General features: G+C 43.9%; 1 protein-coding gene across 2 annotated transcripts in view; it reads left to right on the forward strand.

Annotated features, from left to right (window-relative positions):
• Positions 1-16,912, forward strand: part of EVA1C (eva-1 homolog C) — a 91,755-nt gene that overhangs the window by 67,128 nt on the left and 7,715 nt on the right. For both annotated transcript variants that reach the window (XM_032794949.2, XM_032794948.2), the window contains one exon: positions 9,506-9,649. In XM_032794949.2, coding sequence (XP_032650840.1) covers positions 9,506-9,649 — 144 coding nt within the window. The remainder of the gene's footprint in view (positions 1-9,505; positions 9,650-16,912) is intronic.

A 16,912-nucleotide genomic window follows, 5' to 3' on the forward strand; every position in this document is an offset into this window, starting at 1 on the left:
GGGGTTGTTATAAATGTGTATGGGTAGGGTTTTGTGGCCTGCCTTGTGCAGGAGGTCAGACTAGATGATCATATTGGTCCCTTCTGACCTATGAGTCTATGAGTATGCTTAAATTCAACTCTGTTCAGGAAAGGTCTTACACATATGTTTAGTTTTATGTATACACTTTAGTCCTGTTGAGTTCATGGGACTATTCACTCATATGCTTAAAGTTAAGCACTTGTTTAAATTCCTTGCTGAACTAGGTCCTCAAAGAAAAACTGTTTTTGAAGTAATGCTCTTTAGCTGGAAAACAGATCTTGTTTGCAGAATACAGTCAACTTACTATGTTTAAACCATTGTTGCCAGAAATATCATAAGGTTTCACAAACTTGTATTAATCTTTCTCATTTGAAGAGTGCTTTATTCTCTGCTTTCCATTATTGAAGGAAAGTTGATTTATTTGTCTTATTAAATAACATGGACATGGAAATGAGTTTTTCAAGTATAATATAATATACAAGTCAGATGAGGCAGAAATATTTTAGACTGTATTTTACTTTATTAAATGTTCCCTTTGAATGACAAGTGAACATATTTATTTATATGCACACCTACCCATCACAGATGTGGTAATATGATAAATTGCATTTATTATGTATCTTTGACTGAGTTACCTGCACTTTGCCCACTAATCCATCTCCCCTAGGAATACTTCTCATATTCCAAACCTCCTTGAAGCTATGCTTATTCTTCCCCTCCCTTGAGTGGTGCTAGATGAGGGTGATCCCCATAGTGTTTGTGACAAGAGACATATTGCAAAGAGCCCTGTAGCACTAGTGATTCAGGGAAAGAGAGGACTTGTTTTCACTCCTTAAAAAGGTGTGTTTTTTACCTCAGGATAGCTAACACTGTGACATTTGGGGGTTCACACAGGCCAGTGAGGGGTTCGGTCACCATTTGTCTTGTAACCCTGTGTGCCTTGTGGGACTTACTGGCCATCACTTCCAGCAGCTCTCATTGGCCTGCAGTGGTGAACTGCGGCCAGTGGGAGCCTCAATCAGACGGACCTGCGGACAGGGCAGGTAAACAAACCAGCCCAGCCCACCAGGGGCTTTCCCTACACAAGCGGCGACTCCAGTTTGAGAAACACTGGTCTAGGACAGAGCAGTTTATCGCCTTCTACCTAGGCTATGCTGTCTGGTCTTAAACATGTTCTAGTGACATCATGCAGACAGAATTCTTAACTTTACATATAATGTTAACATATGCATTGTAAAATTATATTAATAATCAGCATGTTATTAGCTTTCATATTGCACTTCACAAGGCATATTTTGCACAAATATTATTGCAGTAGTGTGGAGGGTATGAAAACAAGGGGTATCTAGGGTCACAAATGCATATGATCCAAGGGTTCCCACAACAAATTTTGTGGTGGCCTCAGAGTGTGGCCACCAATTCTTGCTGGTGACTGCTCTGACAAACTCGTCTCTCTGTCCCTGCCTCCCTTATCCCTTCAGCAAGAGCCTGCCCCAGGGAAGGTGGGTCTGGAACTCACTGGCTGCCTGTGGAATCCCAGGCTCCCAATGCCCTGGCCAGGAGGGAGTGGGTGAGCTGCCAAGGGAGTGTACCAGCAACCAAACACCATGCCACCTCCAGCGCTGCACACACCAGCCCCACGTGTATCCAGACATGCTGCCTGGAGCTCCCAGGGAGGCTGCGAGGTGTAGGGCACCAATACCTGCTGGTGATGCCAGCACAAACACCAAAGCAACAAATCTCGCTGCCCTTGGTAACAGCAGGGTGCTGCAGGGAGAGGCTGTTGCTTTGTCCCCCCCTCCAATCTCCACCCAGGCTTTGGAGGCTGTTGTGGCAGCAAAAAAATCTGCAGCTACAATGGCCTCATTTGAGAAACGCTGATATGAGCTATCCTGTAGTAAATGCACAGTGAAGACCATGAGGTAAACTAGTTGAGGGATATAGAATTGACTTCATCAAGTTTACCTCACAGTAAAGCTAAAGTTTCTGGTCTCTGTGCTTTTACTTTAGGATACTACCTACAAGTTAGCTACCCTGAGGTAAAAAGTATACCTTTATTAGCAGTGAAATAAGGCCTGAGAGAGAACGTACAGCAGTAGCAGCAGTGAGGGAGGGGAAAAATGGCAGACTGAAGTGGGGGAACTTGGAGACAAGAGGAGGACAGAGTGGAATGAAAGGGCTAGCATGAAAAAACGAGGTAAAGGACAAAAACAAAAATGAAGAACAGAAGACAGAACTACTAGAAATGTACAGGGGGGGAAAGAACACAGAGAGAAAAAGGCTCAGAATGAACAGTGGAGAGAGAGAGAGGAAATAGGTGGGACAACCAAAATACAGTGTGATACATGGAGGAAGAAGAATAACTAGGCACCAACTCCTACATGTTGGTGCTTCAGTCAAGAAGAGGATGGACTCACTCACTTGGGCCAGATTTTCAAGGATACCTCATTCCAGTCCCATAATTTGCACCTGCTATTCTGTGTATTCAAAAACCCGAATTCGAATGTGAGAACAGCAACTGCATATGCAGTTCACTTGGTTAGGCAGCTCTTTGTTTTTCTGTGTAATTTCTGCTTGAGGAGGTTTGCATGAGCAAAATTGCAGGAGCACATTTTGAGCCTATTCTTGAAAATGTACTCTTTAATATTAGGTATACAGACTTCCTGCCAGCTGAACCACATGTTTGCCAGCACTCTAACTGTGGGGAGTTATTGGAAAGATTACAAGCCCACACAAAAAGTATACATGAAGTTGTAGAACATTTTGAACTGAATTGTTTAGCTGTTAAACATTGGATAGCCTATAGGGAGCAATTAAATAGTTTTCTTTAGTCATAACACTGTGCATGTAAGGCCTAGAAAAACTACACCTTCCTGTAAAAGAAAAAAAGGACAAATAATTAGCATGAAAGGTTGGAATGGATCCACCCAGCATGAAACCAGGCAGATTCTGGAATTTCCTCCAAAACATTTAGATGCCAAGAGTCTATCAATCTATGTGATGTGCCAAGAATGGCTCAGGTAGAGGAGCCTAACCCAAAGTCAACATGAATATGGACTAAAAGGAGCTATTAACTTGAACAGCAACATGAACCAACACCTAAAAAAACTGAAATAAAACATGTCCTCATTATATCATTGTACTTGAATGAAATAATCAGGCCAACAGCTTGAGCCTTATATAAGACACGATTCATATAAATAAGGTTAACAGCAAAGCAAGAAAGGTAGTAGAAAATATAATTAAACTTTCACGGACAATATTATTATCATGATCAGTTCCCGTATGGATCATCTGATAACTCCTCTACAGAACATTCTTTAGATTCTTTCTTACTTGCCAAGATAAACTATTTCGCTGCCAAAGAATCCTAAAAATGTCCACCTAATCTACTCAAAGGATATGTCTACATTATGAAATTAGGTCGAATTTATGGAAGTCAATTTTTTAGGGAGCGATTTTATACGATCGATTGTGTGTGTCCCCACTAAGTGCATAAAGTCAGCAGAGTACGTCCATAGTACTGAGGCTAGCAGTGACTTTCAGAGTGTTGTACTGTGGGTAGCTATCCCACAGTTCCCACAGTCTCCGCTGCCCATTGGAATTCTGGGTTGAGCTCCCAATGCCTGATTGGGCAAAAACATTGTCGCAGGTGGTTTTGGGTACATGTCGTCAGTTGCCCCTCCCTCCGTGAAAGCAAAGGCAGACAATCGTTTCGTGGCTTTTTTCCGTGCAGACGCCATACTGCTTTCAGCAGATGGTGCAGTAGGACTGCTAACCGTCGTCATCCAACCACCACTTCTGCTGCAACTCTGCTCTCCTGCTCTCCTAGTGCCATGAATCCACCTCGCAGGTCTTCTCATCATTTTTTATAAATATCTGTTCTCATGGCATCCCGTCATCATACACTGCTTCTGCTGCAACTCTGCTTTCCTGCTCATGTATTGATAGTGAATTTCTCCATGTTGTCTGTCATGGGATCCTGGGAACATGTGTTCTTCCTTGGGAAATGTGTGTGGTGCTAACCGTCATCCTCCACTGCTTCCTCTGCAACTCTGCTCTCCTGGTGCCATGAATCCACCTTGCGGGTCCTCGCGTCATTTGGTATAAATATCTATTCTCGTGGTATCCGTCGTCTTCCACCACTTCCGCTGCAACTCCGCTTTCCTTCAGACGCCATACCACAACAAGCATGGAGCCCGCTCAGCTCACCGCTGCTGTTGTGAGCATTGTAAACACCTCACGCATTATACTGCAATATGTGCAGAACCAGAACCTGCAAAAGCAGGTGAGGAGCTGACGATAGCACGATCACGATAGTGATGAGGACATGGACACAGACTTCTCTCAAAGCATGGGCCCTGGCAATTTGGACATCATGGTGGTAATGGGGCAGGTTCATGCCATGGAATGCCAATTCTGGGCCCGGGAAACAAGCACAGACTGGTGGGACCGCATGGTGTTGCCGGTCTGGGATGATTCGCAGTGGCTGCAAAACTTTTGCATGCATAATGGCACTTCCATGGAACGTTGTGATTTGCTTTCCCCTGTCCCGAAGTGCAAGAATACCAAGATGAGAGAAGCCCTCACAGTGGAGAATTGAGTGGCGATAGCCCTCTGGAAGCTTGCAACGTCAGAAAACTACCGGTCAGTCAGGCATCAATTTGGAGTGGGTAAATCTACTATGGGGGCTGCTCTTATCCAAGTAGCCAACGCAATCACTGAGTTGCTGCTATCAAGGGTAGTGACTCAGGGAAATATACAGCTCATAGTGGATGGCTTTGCTGTAATGGGATTCCCTAACTGTGGTGGGGTGACAGACGGAACCCATATCCCTGTCTTGGGACCGGAGCACCTTGGCAACCAGTACGTAAACTTCAAGGGGTACTTTTCAATGGTGCTGCAAGCAGTGGTGGATCACAAGGGACGTTTCACTGACATCGATGTGGGATGGTCGGGAAAGGTACATGACACTCGCATCTTCAGGAACTCTTGTCTGTTTGAACAGCTGCAGGAAGGGACTTACTTCCCAGACCAGAAAATAACTGTTGGGGATGTTGAAATGCCTATAGTTATCCTTGGGACCCAGTCTACCCCTTAATGCCATGACTCATGAAGTCATACACAGGCATCCTGGACAGTAGTTATGAGCTGCTCAACTATAGACTGAGCAAGTGCAGAATGGTGGTAGAATGTGCATTTGGATGTTTAAAAGCCCGCTGGCACAGTTTACTGACTCGGTTAGACCTCAGTGAAACCAATATCCCCATTATTATTGCTGCTTGCTGTGTGCTCCACAATCGCTGTGAGAGTAAGGGGGAGACATTTATAGCGGGATGGGAGGTTGAGGCAAATCGCCTGACCATTGATTACGCGCAGCCAGACATCAGGGTGATTAGAAGAGCACAGCAGGGTGCACTGTTGTGGTAATTGCCTCCTGTCCCAGATCTGGACTTTAGCGTCCAAGACCTGGGTGCTTACCTGAAACTCCCCCAAGCTCACTACCAGCTTGGATATTTTTGCTGCCACCAGGTCAGGAATTTATAGGGCCTGACCCCCCTTTCCTTCTCTTCCTGTGTGTCGCCAACGCACTGTCTCTTTGGGACCCCCAGACCCAGACCCCTGGTCTCTCTGCTCTCTCCAGCTCCAGCTTCCTCGGGTTAGCGTTGCAATGCTATACTTCACTCCTTGAATACAACCGGAGAGCAATTAGCTTCCCAAGCTAGGCACCTACGTCAGCTCACACAAGATGATTCCCCCTTCCCTTTTCTGCGACCTTCCCGCCCTGGACAATAGGAGTGAGAACAGCATGGCTTTTCCCTCCCCCTCTGCCTCACTAGGAAAAGAAACTTCCACAATGTTTAAAAGAAACTTTATAGAAAAAAAAGAAAGAAAATATAAAACAATAATCTTGCATTAAGAAACTCAATACAGGCTCTTGCTTATAAGAAAATATGAATAAACAGTCTGATTTAAAAGATAGCCCGATTAAACCAGTCCCACAAATCAACACACATGTAAATACAACACAAAGCTCATCATAGCCGAATTACTTTGCTTTCCTTTGTACTCACAGATGTTTAGGAGAAACTTTGAGATAAGAGAGAGTTAGAAGGAAACTTGTCTACTCATAGCCGCGAAAACAACAAAAGACCCCGAGTATACAAATTCCCGCCCCTGGCTTTAAACAATCCAGTTCTTTGATTGGTCCTCTGGTCAGGTGTTTGGTTACCTTTTCCAGGTAAAAGAAACTTAACCCTTACCTTACGATTGGTCCTCTGGTCAGGTGTTTGGTTACCCTTTCCAGGTAAAAGAAACTTAACCCTTACCTTACCTATGTACTTATGACAGCTGTTCATCAGAGAAGCTTTGAAAACCAGTTTAATGACTGGCCAGGCTACTGTGTAACAGTTCAGTTTGCTTCTCCTTGATGAAAACCCACCCCCTTGGTTCACTCTACTTCCCTGTAAGCCAACCGCCCTCCCCTCTTCAATCACCGCTTTCAGAGGCAATAAAGTCATTATTGTTTAAAAATCATGCATTTTTTATTAATTCGTCACTCAAATAGGGGGATAACTGCCAATGTAGCCTGGGAGGTGTGGGGGAGAAGGGAAGTACCGGCTGGGGTGATGGATGAGGGGAAGACGGGAGGACAAGGCCACACTGCACTTCAAAACTTATTGAATGCCAGCCTTCTGTTGCTTGGGCAGTCCTGTAGGTGGAGTGGCTAGGAGCCCCCCCATGTTCTTGGGCGTCTGGGTGAGGAGGCTATGGAACTTGGGGAGGGGAGGGTGGGAGGTTACACAGGGACAGCAGGGGCAGTCTGTGCTCCTGCTGCATTTCCTGCAGCTCCACCAGATGCCAGAGCATATCAGATTGATCCCCAGTAGCCTTAGCATTGCATCCTCCTTCCTCTCATCACACTGCCACTGTCTCTCATCTTACTCCTGCCACTTCTTATCTCGTTCGTCTCTCTTGTCCTCGTGTTCATTTTCTGCTTTCCTGGACTCTGACATTGTTTGCCTCCACGCATTCTGCTGAGCTGTTTCAGTGCAAGAGGACTGTATGAGCTTAGCGAACATTTCATCGCGAGTGCAATTTTTTCGCCTTCTAATCTGCACTAGCCTCTGGGACAGAGATGATGGGGGAGTGTTGAAACATTTGCACTGTGGAAGTTAAAAAAGGGAGAGTAATATTTAAAAAGTCACATTTTAGAGAACAATGGGTAGGCTCTTTCACGGTGAACCAAACTGTTAACATTACATAGCACATGTGCTTTCGGTACAAGGTCGCATTTTGCCTCTTATATTGAGGGCCTGCCGGTTTGGTGTGAGAGATCACACACACAAAGTTGGGCAACAGAATTCAGCTTGCAGACAGCCATGATAAGCCACAGTCTTTCGGCTTCTTCAACCGTCAAAACAGGTGGGAATGGTTTCAAACAGCAGCTTCCTCCTTTCCTATACCAAGCACCCCTTTGGGTTGGCCATTTAAAAGGAGGAGCTGTGCTGGCCACGAATGCATCCCAAGTCTTCAGGGCAAATTAATCATTAAACACACTTGCTTTTAAACCATGCATTATATTTACAAAGGTACAATCACCAGAGGTGCCTTCTCTGGCTTCATGGTCAGTGAGCCCAGCTTGGGAGGGTTGGGAAGGTATTGGCTCCAGGGTGATAAACAGTTCCTGGCTGTCAGCGGTAATGGTTTCTCCACTTGCGTGCTGTGTGGTATCCTCATCTTCCTCATCCCAAAAATCCTCATTCCTGTTGCACGAGACTCCCCCCTTGCAGGTGTCCATGGACAGGGTGGAGTAGTGGTAGGGCCCCCCCATAGAATTGCATGCAGGTCATCATAGAAGTGGCATGTCTGGGAATCTGACCTGGAGCGGCTGTTTGCCTCTTTGGTGTTTTGGTAGGCTTGTCTGAGTTCCTTAATTTTCAGGCGGCACTGCTGTAGGTCCCTGTAGTAGCCTCTATCCATCATGCCGTTGGAGGTTTTTTCAAATATTTTGGCATTTCATCTATTGGAATGGAGTTCTGATAGCACATATTCATCTCCCCAAACAGCGATCAGATCCAGTACCTCCCATTCGGTCCACGCTGGAGCTCTTTTGTGATTCTGGGACTGCATGGTCACCTGTGCTGCTGAGCTTGCCATGCTGGTCAAACAGGAAATGAAATTCAAAAGTTCCTGGGGCTTTTATTGTGTACCTGACTAGTGCATCTGAGTTGAAAGTGCTGTCCAGAGCGGTCACAATGGAGCACTCTTGAATAGCTCCCAGAGGCCAATACTGTCGAATTGCGTCCACACTATGCCAAATTTGACCCGGCAATGTCGATTTAAGCGCTAATTCCCTCATCAGGAAGAAGTACAAAAATTGATTTTTAAGAGCCCTTTAAGTTGACAAAAATGGCTTTGTCGTGTGGATGGGTGCAGGGTTAAATTGATCTAACGCTGCTAAATTTGACCTAAACTCGTAGTGTAGATCAGGGCTAAGTCTTCCAAAGTTCAAGTTCATCAAAGGGAGACTAAAACAGCTGAGTCATTGAATCAAAACTCTTCCTTCTCTTTGTCAGCTTTAAGTTTTTTAAAATTCCGCTATGACAGATATCATATGTAATGTGGTCAGAAGGTTTTGAAAACTAAAGTATTTTGTTTCTTATAGTTTTCTGACTCACATCAAAAGTACAGTGCTAGAGTTAAGAGTCACCAGCTTTTTCTTATAGCTAAGAATTGCTTTCCAGGGAATATGTATCTCAAGATTACCAGTCACTAAGCCATTTGCCAAAAACAAACAAATAGTACAGTATCCTCCGACTGGCTACTCAGGTTTACAAGTTACTCATTTTTGCTTAAGTCTAGTCTGCATTTAAAAGTATTAAATCTATAAATTTACACATTTGTTCTATCTCTGGACTTCAAATTTAGAATTTTTATTTTTGTCAATAACCTCAATATGAAATCTCTGTTTTCTTTTCAAGGTGACTGATTTTTGCCTTGTGTTAAATCTATTGTGAATCCTATTTAAACCCATTGTGATCATTAACATATTTCTTCTGAAGTAGCACTAGCCAACCCAGATGGAAATGAAGAGGAAGAAGATAATGAGCTGCCTTATTTGTGTGATATTTGTGATCAAAAGGAGTGAAATATATTTCTTATCTCTTAAAAGTCTCCAGTTGGTGACTCCAAAAAGAAAGCATCCATCATTCATGAAAAGCCATGAATGTTGACCTGCAACAGAAATATACAAATTCCATCTTCTAACAAATACAAGGCAAATGTAGAAGTTAGCAAGGTAGGTTTATAGTCAATGAACAAACCTAAGACCTAATTCTGCAGTCCTACTCAGGGAAATCAATGGGAGTTTTGACTGAATATGGATGACAGGTTCAGGTTCATAAGTACACATGTAGTAGATATTGTCTTTGACAACATAAGTATATGTATATAATCAACATTACAGATTTTTTTCTTTCAGACTGTTTGTCCTATACAGCTTTAGAAGTATTATCAAAGAAGTGTTATGGGAAACAGAGGTGTAAAATTATTGTCAATAACAACCAGTTTGGAAGTCCGTGCCTGCCTGGAGTGAAAAAATATCTTAATGTCAGCTATGCATGTGGTAAGAGCAAATATGTGATAATTTTGAAGATCTCATTCTAGTTGCAGAGCATAATAATGCAAAGTTGTGTATACATCTATAACACACACACCCAGAGTGGGATTCTTAAATCTGGCCTTCCTGTTAGCATCTGTAACCTGTTATATTTACATGACAAAATACCTGAGATATAGGTACAATCACATAGCTAGAGATCTATATAACATAAATTGCAATAATTAAAATATGTGCTTGACAAATGCTCTAGATATTAAATTGTGCTCTACATAATTCATCTACAGCAGAGCTAAGTAAAGAAAATCTATTACTGCCTTGTGTTAGCCTCTGTAAAGCACTTCAACACTGTATAAAGGCCTTGATCCTGAAATATGATCCACAGGGGCAAACCTAAGTTCTTCCCTCTACAGAGAATTTCCTTAGTCTGGGTAAAATCTCAGGCCAGGTCTACACTACAGACTTATATGGGTATAACTGTGTTGCTCAAGCGTGTGAAAAATCCACCCCCTGAGCAACATCGTTATACCAACCTAACCCCCAGTGTAGACAGTGCTATGTTGACCAGAGAGCTTCTCCTGCCAACATAGCTACTGCTGCTCTCAGAGGTGGATCAGCTAAGTTCTCCTGTCGGAGCAGTAGCATCTCCACTAAAGCACTACGGTGGAGCACCAGTGCAGCTACACCCTTGCAGCCAGAGGCGGATTAAGATTTATTGGGGCCCTGGGCATAAAGAACTTTTGGGCCCCTCTACACCTCCCACTTGCCATTGGACCCCACCCCCTGCTCCTCCTCTCCCCCTCAGCTCCCATCCCTTGACCAGGCCAGAAGCCAGAGCCGAGCTGTGGTAAGAGCCACCTGGGGGGCTGGGTCGCTGTAGGGAGCTGTGGACCCTCCACTTGCCCCAGGGAGCGGGGACTCGGGCCAGGGGCTGCTCACGGGCATTGTCTTTCTTACTTCTCCCCTTCACCCTCACAGTATGCAGTAGCAATTTTGCTGTGGTTGCTGCTCCCTGTTCTGTTGTGGAGATATAGTTTGAATTGTTGAACTCTTTGCCAGGTTTTGGGATTAGGAAGGAATTTTTCCCTCAGGGCAAGATTGACAAGGTTCCTGGTGAGTTTTTCCACCTTCTTAGCAGCATCCTGGAGGCCTGGTTTTAGGTAAATAGGGAGAAAAGACAGGATTTAAAAGTTTTAAGTTTGTAAATGAGTTTGTAATTTGGACACAGCTTGTGGCCAGCGTCCAGTGTGGATGAGAGGCTCCGAGGGGCCAGCTCCCAAAGGTGAATAAGAGTATGAGATCCATGAGAAAACTGGGGAAAATTATTAGGCTGGTGAAAAATGGGGAGACCATAAGTCTTCACAGACAGGTGCCTGTATGTGTACCCTCATTCTCCCTCACAAGGAAGAGAGTCAGAGGATGGGGAGGGGGGGCATGAAGCCTAGGGAAGAGGCTAAAGAGGTCCAACCCTGAACATTAGATATTTAGCATAGAGGTCAGTTATCACCACATTGAACCCAAATACATTTTTGGTATTGGGGTCAGGGGGAGTTAGCTCCCTCCATTAAAGTTGAAAATGAATAACGTAATATCCTTCTACTTTAAATTCCATCCCTGTGTCTGTGTTTTCGTTCCCCTGTATGCCCTGATCAATAACTGCTCTTGTCCAATAGTGGGTTTGTTTTAATGGTTCTGCTCACAAAACACCAGAGGCTCCCAACAGTTGGTCGGGGTACTGGGCAGAAAAGCCCCCAGACCAGAGAGGGAACATGCTCTGTGCCCCCTTGAAGCCTGCGCATGTCATTGCACCTGAGCACCAAATAATTGAGGCTCTGCATTTTTGGCAGCCTGGTAAAGGTGGCATCTAGCCAGAAGGGAAGTAGCTAGCTGCTGTAGGCAGCCTCCTAGGCCTGCTCTTTCTTACCCCCTGGCCTGAGCACTGAGGTCAGATACTGGTATAAATGGTGAAGCCAACAGCAGCAATCTGTGCTGCTAGTCGAAAGGAGGTGTTAACTCTTGGCAATATCACCAGAGATCCTTGCGCTTCGTAGGCTTGACAGCTGTGCACCCTGCCCATTCCTCTCTGTGCAGCTGCAATCTCCTCCCCTCCCTGTGAGGAATATGCTGAATTAACTCTATGGGGAAACACAGTGGAGTTTTCTGAATCTATCTCTGGCAGGGCTTTCCATGGGAGTGGCCCAACTAAGTAGTACTTGGAGTTTACTTGCATGGTTAGTAATAAGTAGCCATTTTGGGATTGATTCTCATCTTAGTTGTACGGCGTCATATCTCTGAAGATCAGAGAAAACGATCATCTATGGATTATCTAGAAGGCAGGTTCCTTGTAGGCACAATAGGGGATTTCTCAAGGTATGTTTTAGAACTTTTAAGAATCTACCCTCTTAAAAGAGGGTATGTTAGCCTTCAGGTGAGAGGAATTACTAAGACTGATATTTATTTTTATGAAGAAGTTGCTGGAGGCTTGCCATGGAGCTAGTACACAATATGCTTAGACAGTAAATGCTGTATTGTTGGTCCTTTTATAAAAGTGAGTTATTGGAATTCCCTTTAATTACTCTATTAATAATTATGACACCTTGTTCTTTATTTGTAGGCTGAGGGGTATGTATGTGGTAAGATAACTCATACTATTAATCATTGTAGTGGTTTTGCAAAGACACATAAACCAGGTAGTAGATAACATTCTTCTGTATTGCTGGCACATTTTGCGGGTTTTTTCTGCCAAACAATACTAAATTGTTCAATCTGAAGCATTAGCAAGTGATTTGCAGCTCTAATTATTTTATAGATCATCTAGTAGCCATGAGAAAAGAAGAGTTTTGGAATTCTTGAAATTCCACACACAGGGTGGGAGCTCCTGTTGATAAAAGACTCCCAGCGGATAGGTACAGTCATATGTTTTTAAAGCAAACCTCTCCATAGAAATTTCTGATTATGGCAGTAAATCAAGTTTTACTTCGCTAAAGCAATTTGCCTCTTACAGCCAAACTGAACTGAATTGATAGCACATCAGTGATAAGGAATGCCTACGTTCTCAACTGTAAGCCCACTAAGGATGTACTTTGAGAGATGTTCCTGGTCTTGCCTCGGAATTTCTTCTCACCTCTTCCTCCTCTGTGAGATGGTGGTTTCTCCCCTCTGAGATTTGGATTTTAACATAGACAATATCTGTCCTGGTTACAGGGCTAGCTGCATCTCTGTCCTCTTTCAAATCTCTCTGAGAGCACCCACCTCAGGGTTTGCTCCTTTAAGTCTTTCCCTGTCTCAGGGTGGAATCTTGTGAGTCTGCCTCTCTTTGGCTGGGACCCAGGTACGCTACTCGGCTTGTACCAACTTCTTATCATGTGACAGGTATGACTGGGCTCTGAGCACCAGGGTTTCCTCCCATTGGGAACCTGTGACCAGTGATAGCGATCAACAGTCTTCTTTAAAAAAGTATTTTTATTTAGCAGTTGTACCAAAGTATCAGAGAAAAAGGATTTTAACACAAGAAATTGCCTATGTGCATATACAGGGTTTGTCTTAACTGCATCATTAGTGCAATCTATAATTCACGTTTTGCACCTATCTTACCTCCTGTCCACATATAAAAATCTCTAGCGTGCCTGCCAGGGCTTGGGGTGTCTGAAACTTATGCTAATGGCACTAGAGTAGTAATGCTGTGGGGGATGCTACAGCCTGAGTTCCAGTTGCTTGTCCAATCATTCCGCTAATCCAATCACTCTGTGTAGCTCAAGTGTTTGTTTGGTTTTTTTGCCTGTGGTCACTCTCACTCAAGATAAGCTAGCTCAGGTGGAGTAACTGAAGTGTGCTAATTTGAGCAACGGCCATGTCTACACTACAGGGACTATAGTGGCATAGCTATGTCGGCATAACTCGATAGTGTAGATGCTGCTTACAGTGACAGTAGTATTTCCATTGCTGTAGGAACACCCCCTCCCCGAGCAATGGAGCTAGGTCAACGGAAGCTAGGTACCTAAGGAATTGGGCAGGCTTGTGCTCAGGTGGCTATCCTGAACTGTCAGCCATGTTGCCATGGCCACACTGCTGTCTACCCACACTGGGAAGCACCCTTGCAGCTGCTTTGTAGACATACACTAATATAGAGGCGAGTTGACATAGGAACAAAAGAAGGAGGTAGTATGAGGGCCCCATTGTCAGAAAAGAAAGTTGGATATGAGGCTTTTCAGTAGAAGTGACTGTGGTTCAGTTATGTGGGAAACTGAGGTGTTTGCCTCAAGGGCAAGGTGAAGGAGAGAAGTTTTCTGCAGGGCTTCATGAAGGTTTGAAGCAGTTAGCAGGTTGGTTAGAGAAGAGCTGAGGTTTCATTTTGGAAACTGTTTTGTGGAGATAGGAGATCTGAGACAGCCTCACTCTAGAGCCTGGCCTCTTAGCAAAGTCCAGTGGAGCCAAGACTGAGACCTGATTCTTAAGACAAGTGACTTGGAGACATTTATGAAACCGTTAAGAAGAAACTCTAGAAGTGCTTTGCTGGATGCTTGGCTAAGCAATGGGAAATTGATGATGGTCTTTATTTTTGGAACTTAAGTGCTGGGTTTACTGGTATTACTGCAATGATGAATAGAACTTTTGGTGTAGCACAGGCTTTGACACTGGTGTGCTTGCACAAACAGAGAAAGATGAGGAAACTGGCTTTTCCTTCATGCACTTTTGTAGTAGTAATAATTAATTTACATTTTATAGCACCTTTGATCCCAAAATCCTTCACAATTTTCCTACTTAAATCCCAATACAGCAAAGCACTTATGCACGTGCTTAAAGTTAAGCATGCCCATAACGCAGTGCTGAATAAAGACAGACTTAAGGAAGTGCTTATGCACTTTGCTGAATCAGGGCCTCCTTATGTACTTTTCTGAATGAGGGCCACACTGCTTATGCTGACAAAAAGGAATGGGACAAAATATTATCCATCTTTCTTCCCCTACTCAGAGTCAACAGAGAGAGAGATGGGACTCGAGCTGTGAATTACTTTGCTTATTTTAGAAAGAGAAAAGTTCCCAAACTAGGAGAAACCAAAGATTGCTGATGGAGAGATCCTTCACTTGTGATTTTCGTTAGATAAGGCATCTCAGCATGATCAAATAGTAGTATACATTGTATTAGTTTTACACCTCAGTTCTTTCCAGAGAAACCCAAAACCCATTTTCTGTAAAACCCAAGTTTTACAGAAAATGTAGACCCCCGTTTTCTGAAAATTTCAAGATAAATGATTTATGCTGTCATAAAATCTTAATGGCTGATCTCTGAAATAAAAATGTAATACAATATGTGATTTTTTTTTCTGTCTCAGCAGTGCTGGTCTTCCCTTTAGAATAAGTTCCATATTTCCTTCTTTCTCACCACCTGAGAGTCTCTCTAAAAGAAACATAGAAAAATGCTCCCTACAGATGCATCCTTTGTGGTAATAGACATCACAAGGCCTTTGCCCCTTTGATCATAAGTGTTATCCCAAGAATATCTTGCCAGATCTCATTTAAAATGCATTTATACTTTGAAAACTGAATTGATAAAAACAGAAGCATGGTGTTCCTTGTTTAGTGTGTCTCATTATTTCCAGACCAGCTATTACAAATGAATAAGGCTGTGTTTCAGTCATGGGTATTGTTGGTAAAAGTCATGAACAGGTCATGGGCAGTAGACAAAAATTCATGCCCTGTGATCTGTCCAAGACTTGTACTATAGACCCCTGACTAAATCTTGGGTGATGGCAAGGGGCTGACCTGGGTGTGCCACAAGTGCTCTGGGAGTGGCCTGGGGATCTAGGCTCCGCGGGTGCTGGCAGGAGGCAGCGCGTGGCCTGGGACCCCTGTGGCTGCTTGGGGGAGGGCACAGTGGCACGTGGTCCAGGGCACCCACCGGTGTCGGGGTGGTCGGGTGGTGGTAGCCCAGGCCTCCACTGCTGCTGCCAGGGGAGGGGGCCCAGCGGCCCAAGACTGCCCCAGCAATGGCCAGAAGTCACAGAGATCCTGGAAAGTCACTGAATCCGTGACTTCCGTGATCTCCATGACAGACTCACAGCCTTTCAAATGAACACACAGGTTTGTTTTTGTTTTTTTTTTACACATGCCAGCCCTCCAAATTCAGCCTGGAATCTGAAAATCAAGCTGTTCATTTTCTGGTTCACACATCAATATAAAAATTTTGCCTCTGGAACTCAGTTAACAAATCTGATGATGCAGAAGCCAAAATAGAGGCCAAATTATGCTCCCATATCCATGTTGGCTTTGCAGTATTTACAGGAGTCAAAAGTACTAAAACTTACTTTAAAAACTTTACCAGAAAAGGAAACAGATGTGACTTTGATCCCACACCTATGGAGAATGGCTGGGCAGTAAGAAGTGCTGTTTTTACAGTTATTTTTCAAAGTAAAACTGTACTTCAGCCCCTTGGACTGGACCTCCCTCTGTTCCTGTCAATCTTCTTTTACACAGTTTATTGGCAAACATTTGTTTCATACCTGAAATGTCTTCCATTTTCCAAATCTGTGTGAAACTCCATCAGTCTGTCTTTGTATTGTACAGAGAATAGGTGCCAAGATCAGGATAACTGAAGAACCCATTCATCTGACACAGGAATTGTGTGCTCTTAACATGTACACAATGTGCCTTCCTTTTAGATCATTTTAATCCCTGTAAGAAGAGTGTGAAAGCTTCCAAATTAAATCCACTAAAATGCACCAGAAGAAAAAGAAGTTAATTAAAAGGAAACAGTTCTCTGGCTACTCAGACCAATGCTTAGTCTACACTTAAAATTTCGATCAACCCTGCTGCGTCACTCAGGTGAAAAGTTCACACCCCAGAGGGCTGTAGTTAAACTGAAATCAGGGTAACCAGACACCATGTGTGAAAAATCGGGACGGGGGGCGGGGGAAGGGAAATAGGAGCCTATACAAGAAAAAGCCCCAAATATTGAGACTGTCCCTATAAAACAGGGACTTCTGTCACGTTAGCTGAAATAGCTCCCAGTGTAACTATGGCTAAATCAATGAGAGAATTCTTCCTTTGACATAGTTACCAGAACTCAGAGAGGTGGATTAGCTGCAGTGATGGGAAAACCCCTTCTATCGCTGTATAAAGCATCTACACTACAGCAGCACAGTTGCAGCACCATAGTGTAGACATGGCCTAAGAGCTCATTCCATCTGGAACACTCTCCAGTTACTTACCTTGCCGTAACTGGGGTTCTTCAAGTTGTGTGGTCCCTATATTCCACTGTGAGTTCTCTGGC

The sequence above is a fragment of the Chelonoidis abingdonii genome, chromosome 1 (assembly GCF_003597395.2).
Source record: "Chelonoidis abingdonii isolate Lonesome George chromosome 1, CheloAbing_2.0, whole genome shotgun sequence".
Lineage (NCBI taxonomy): Eukaryota > Metazoa > Chordata > Testudines > Testudinidae > Chelonoidis > Chelonoidis abingdonii.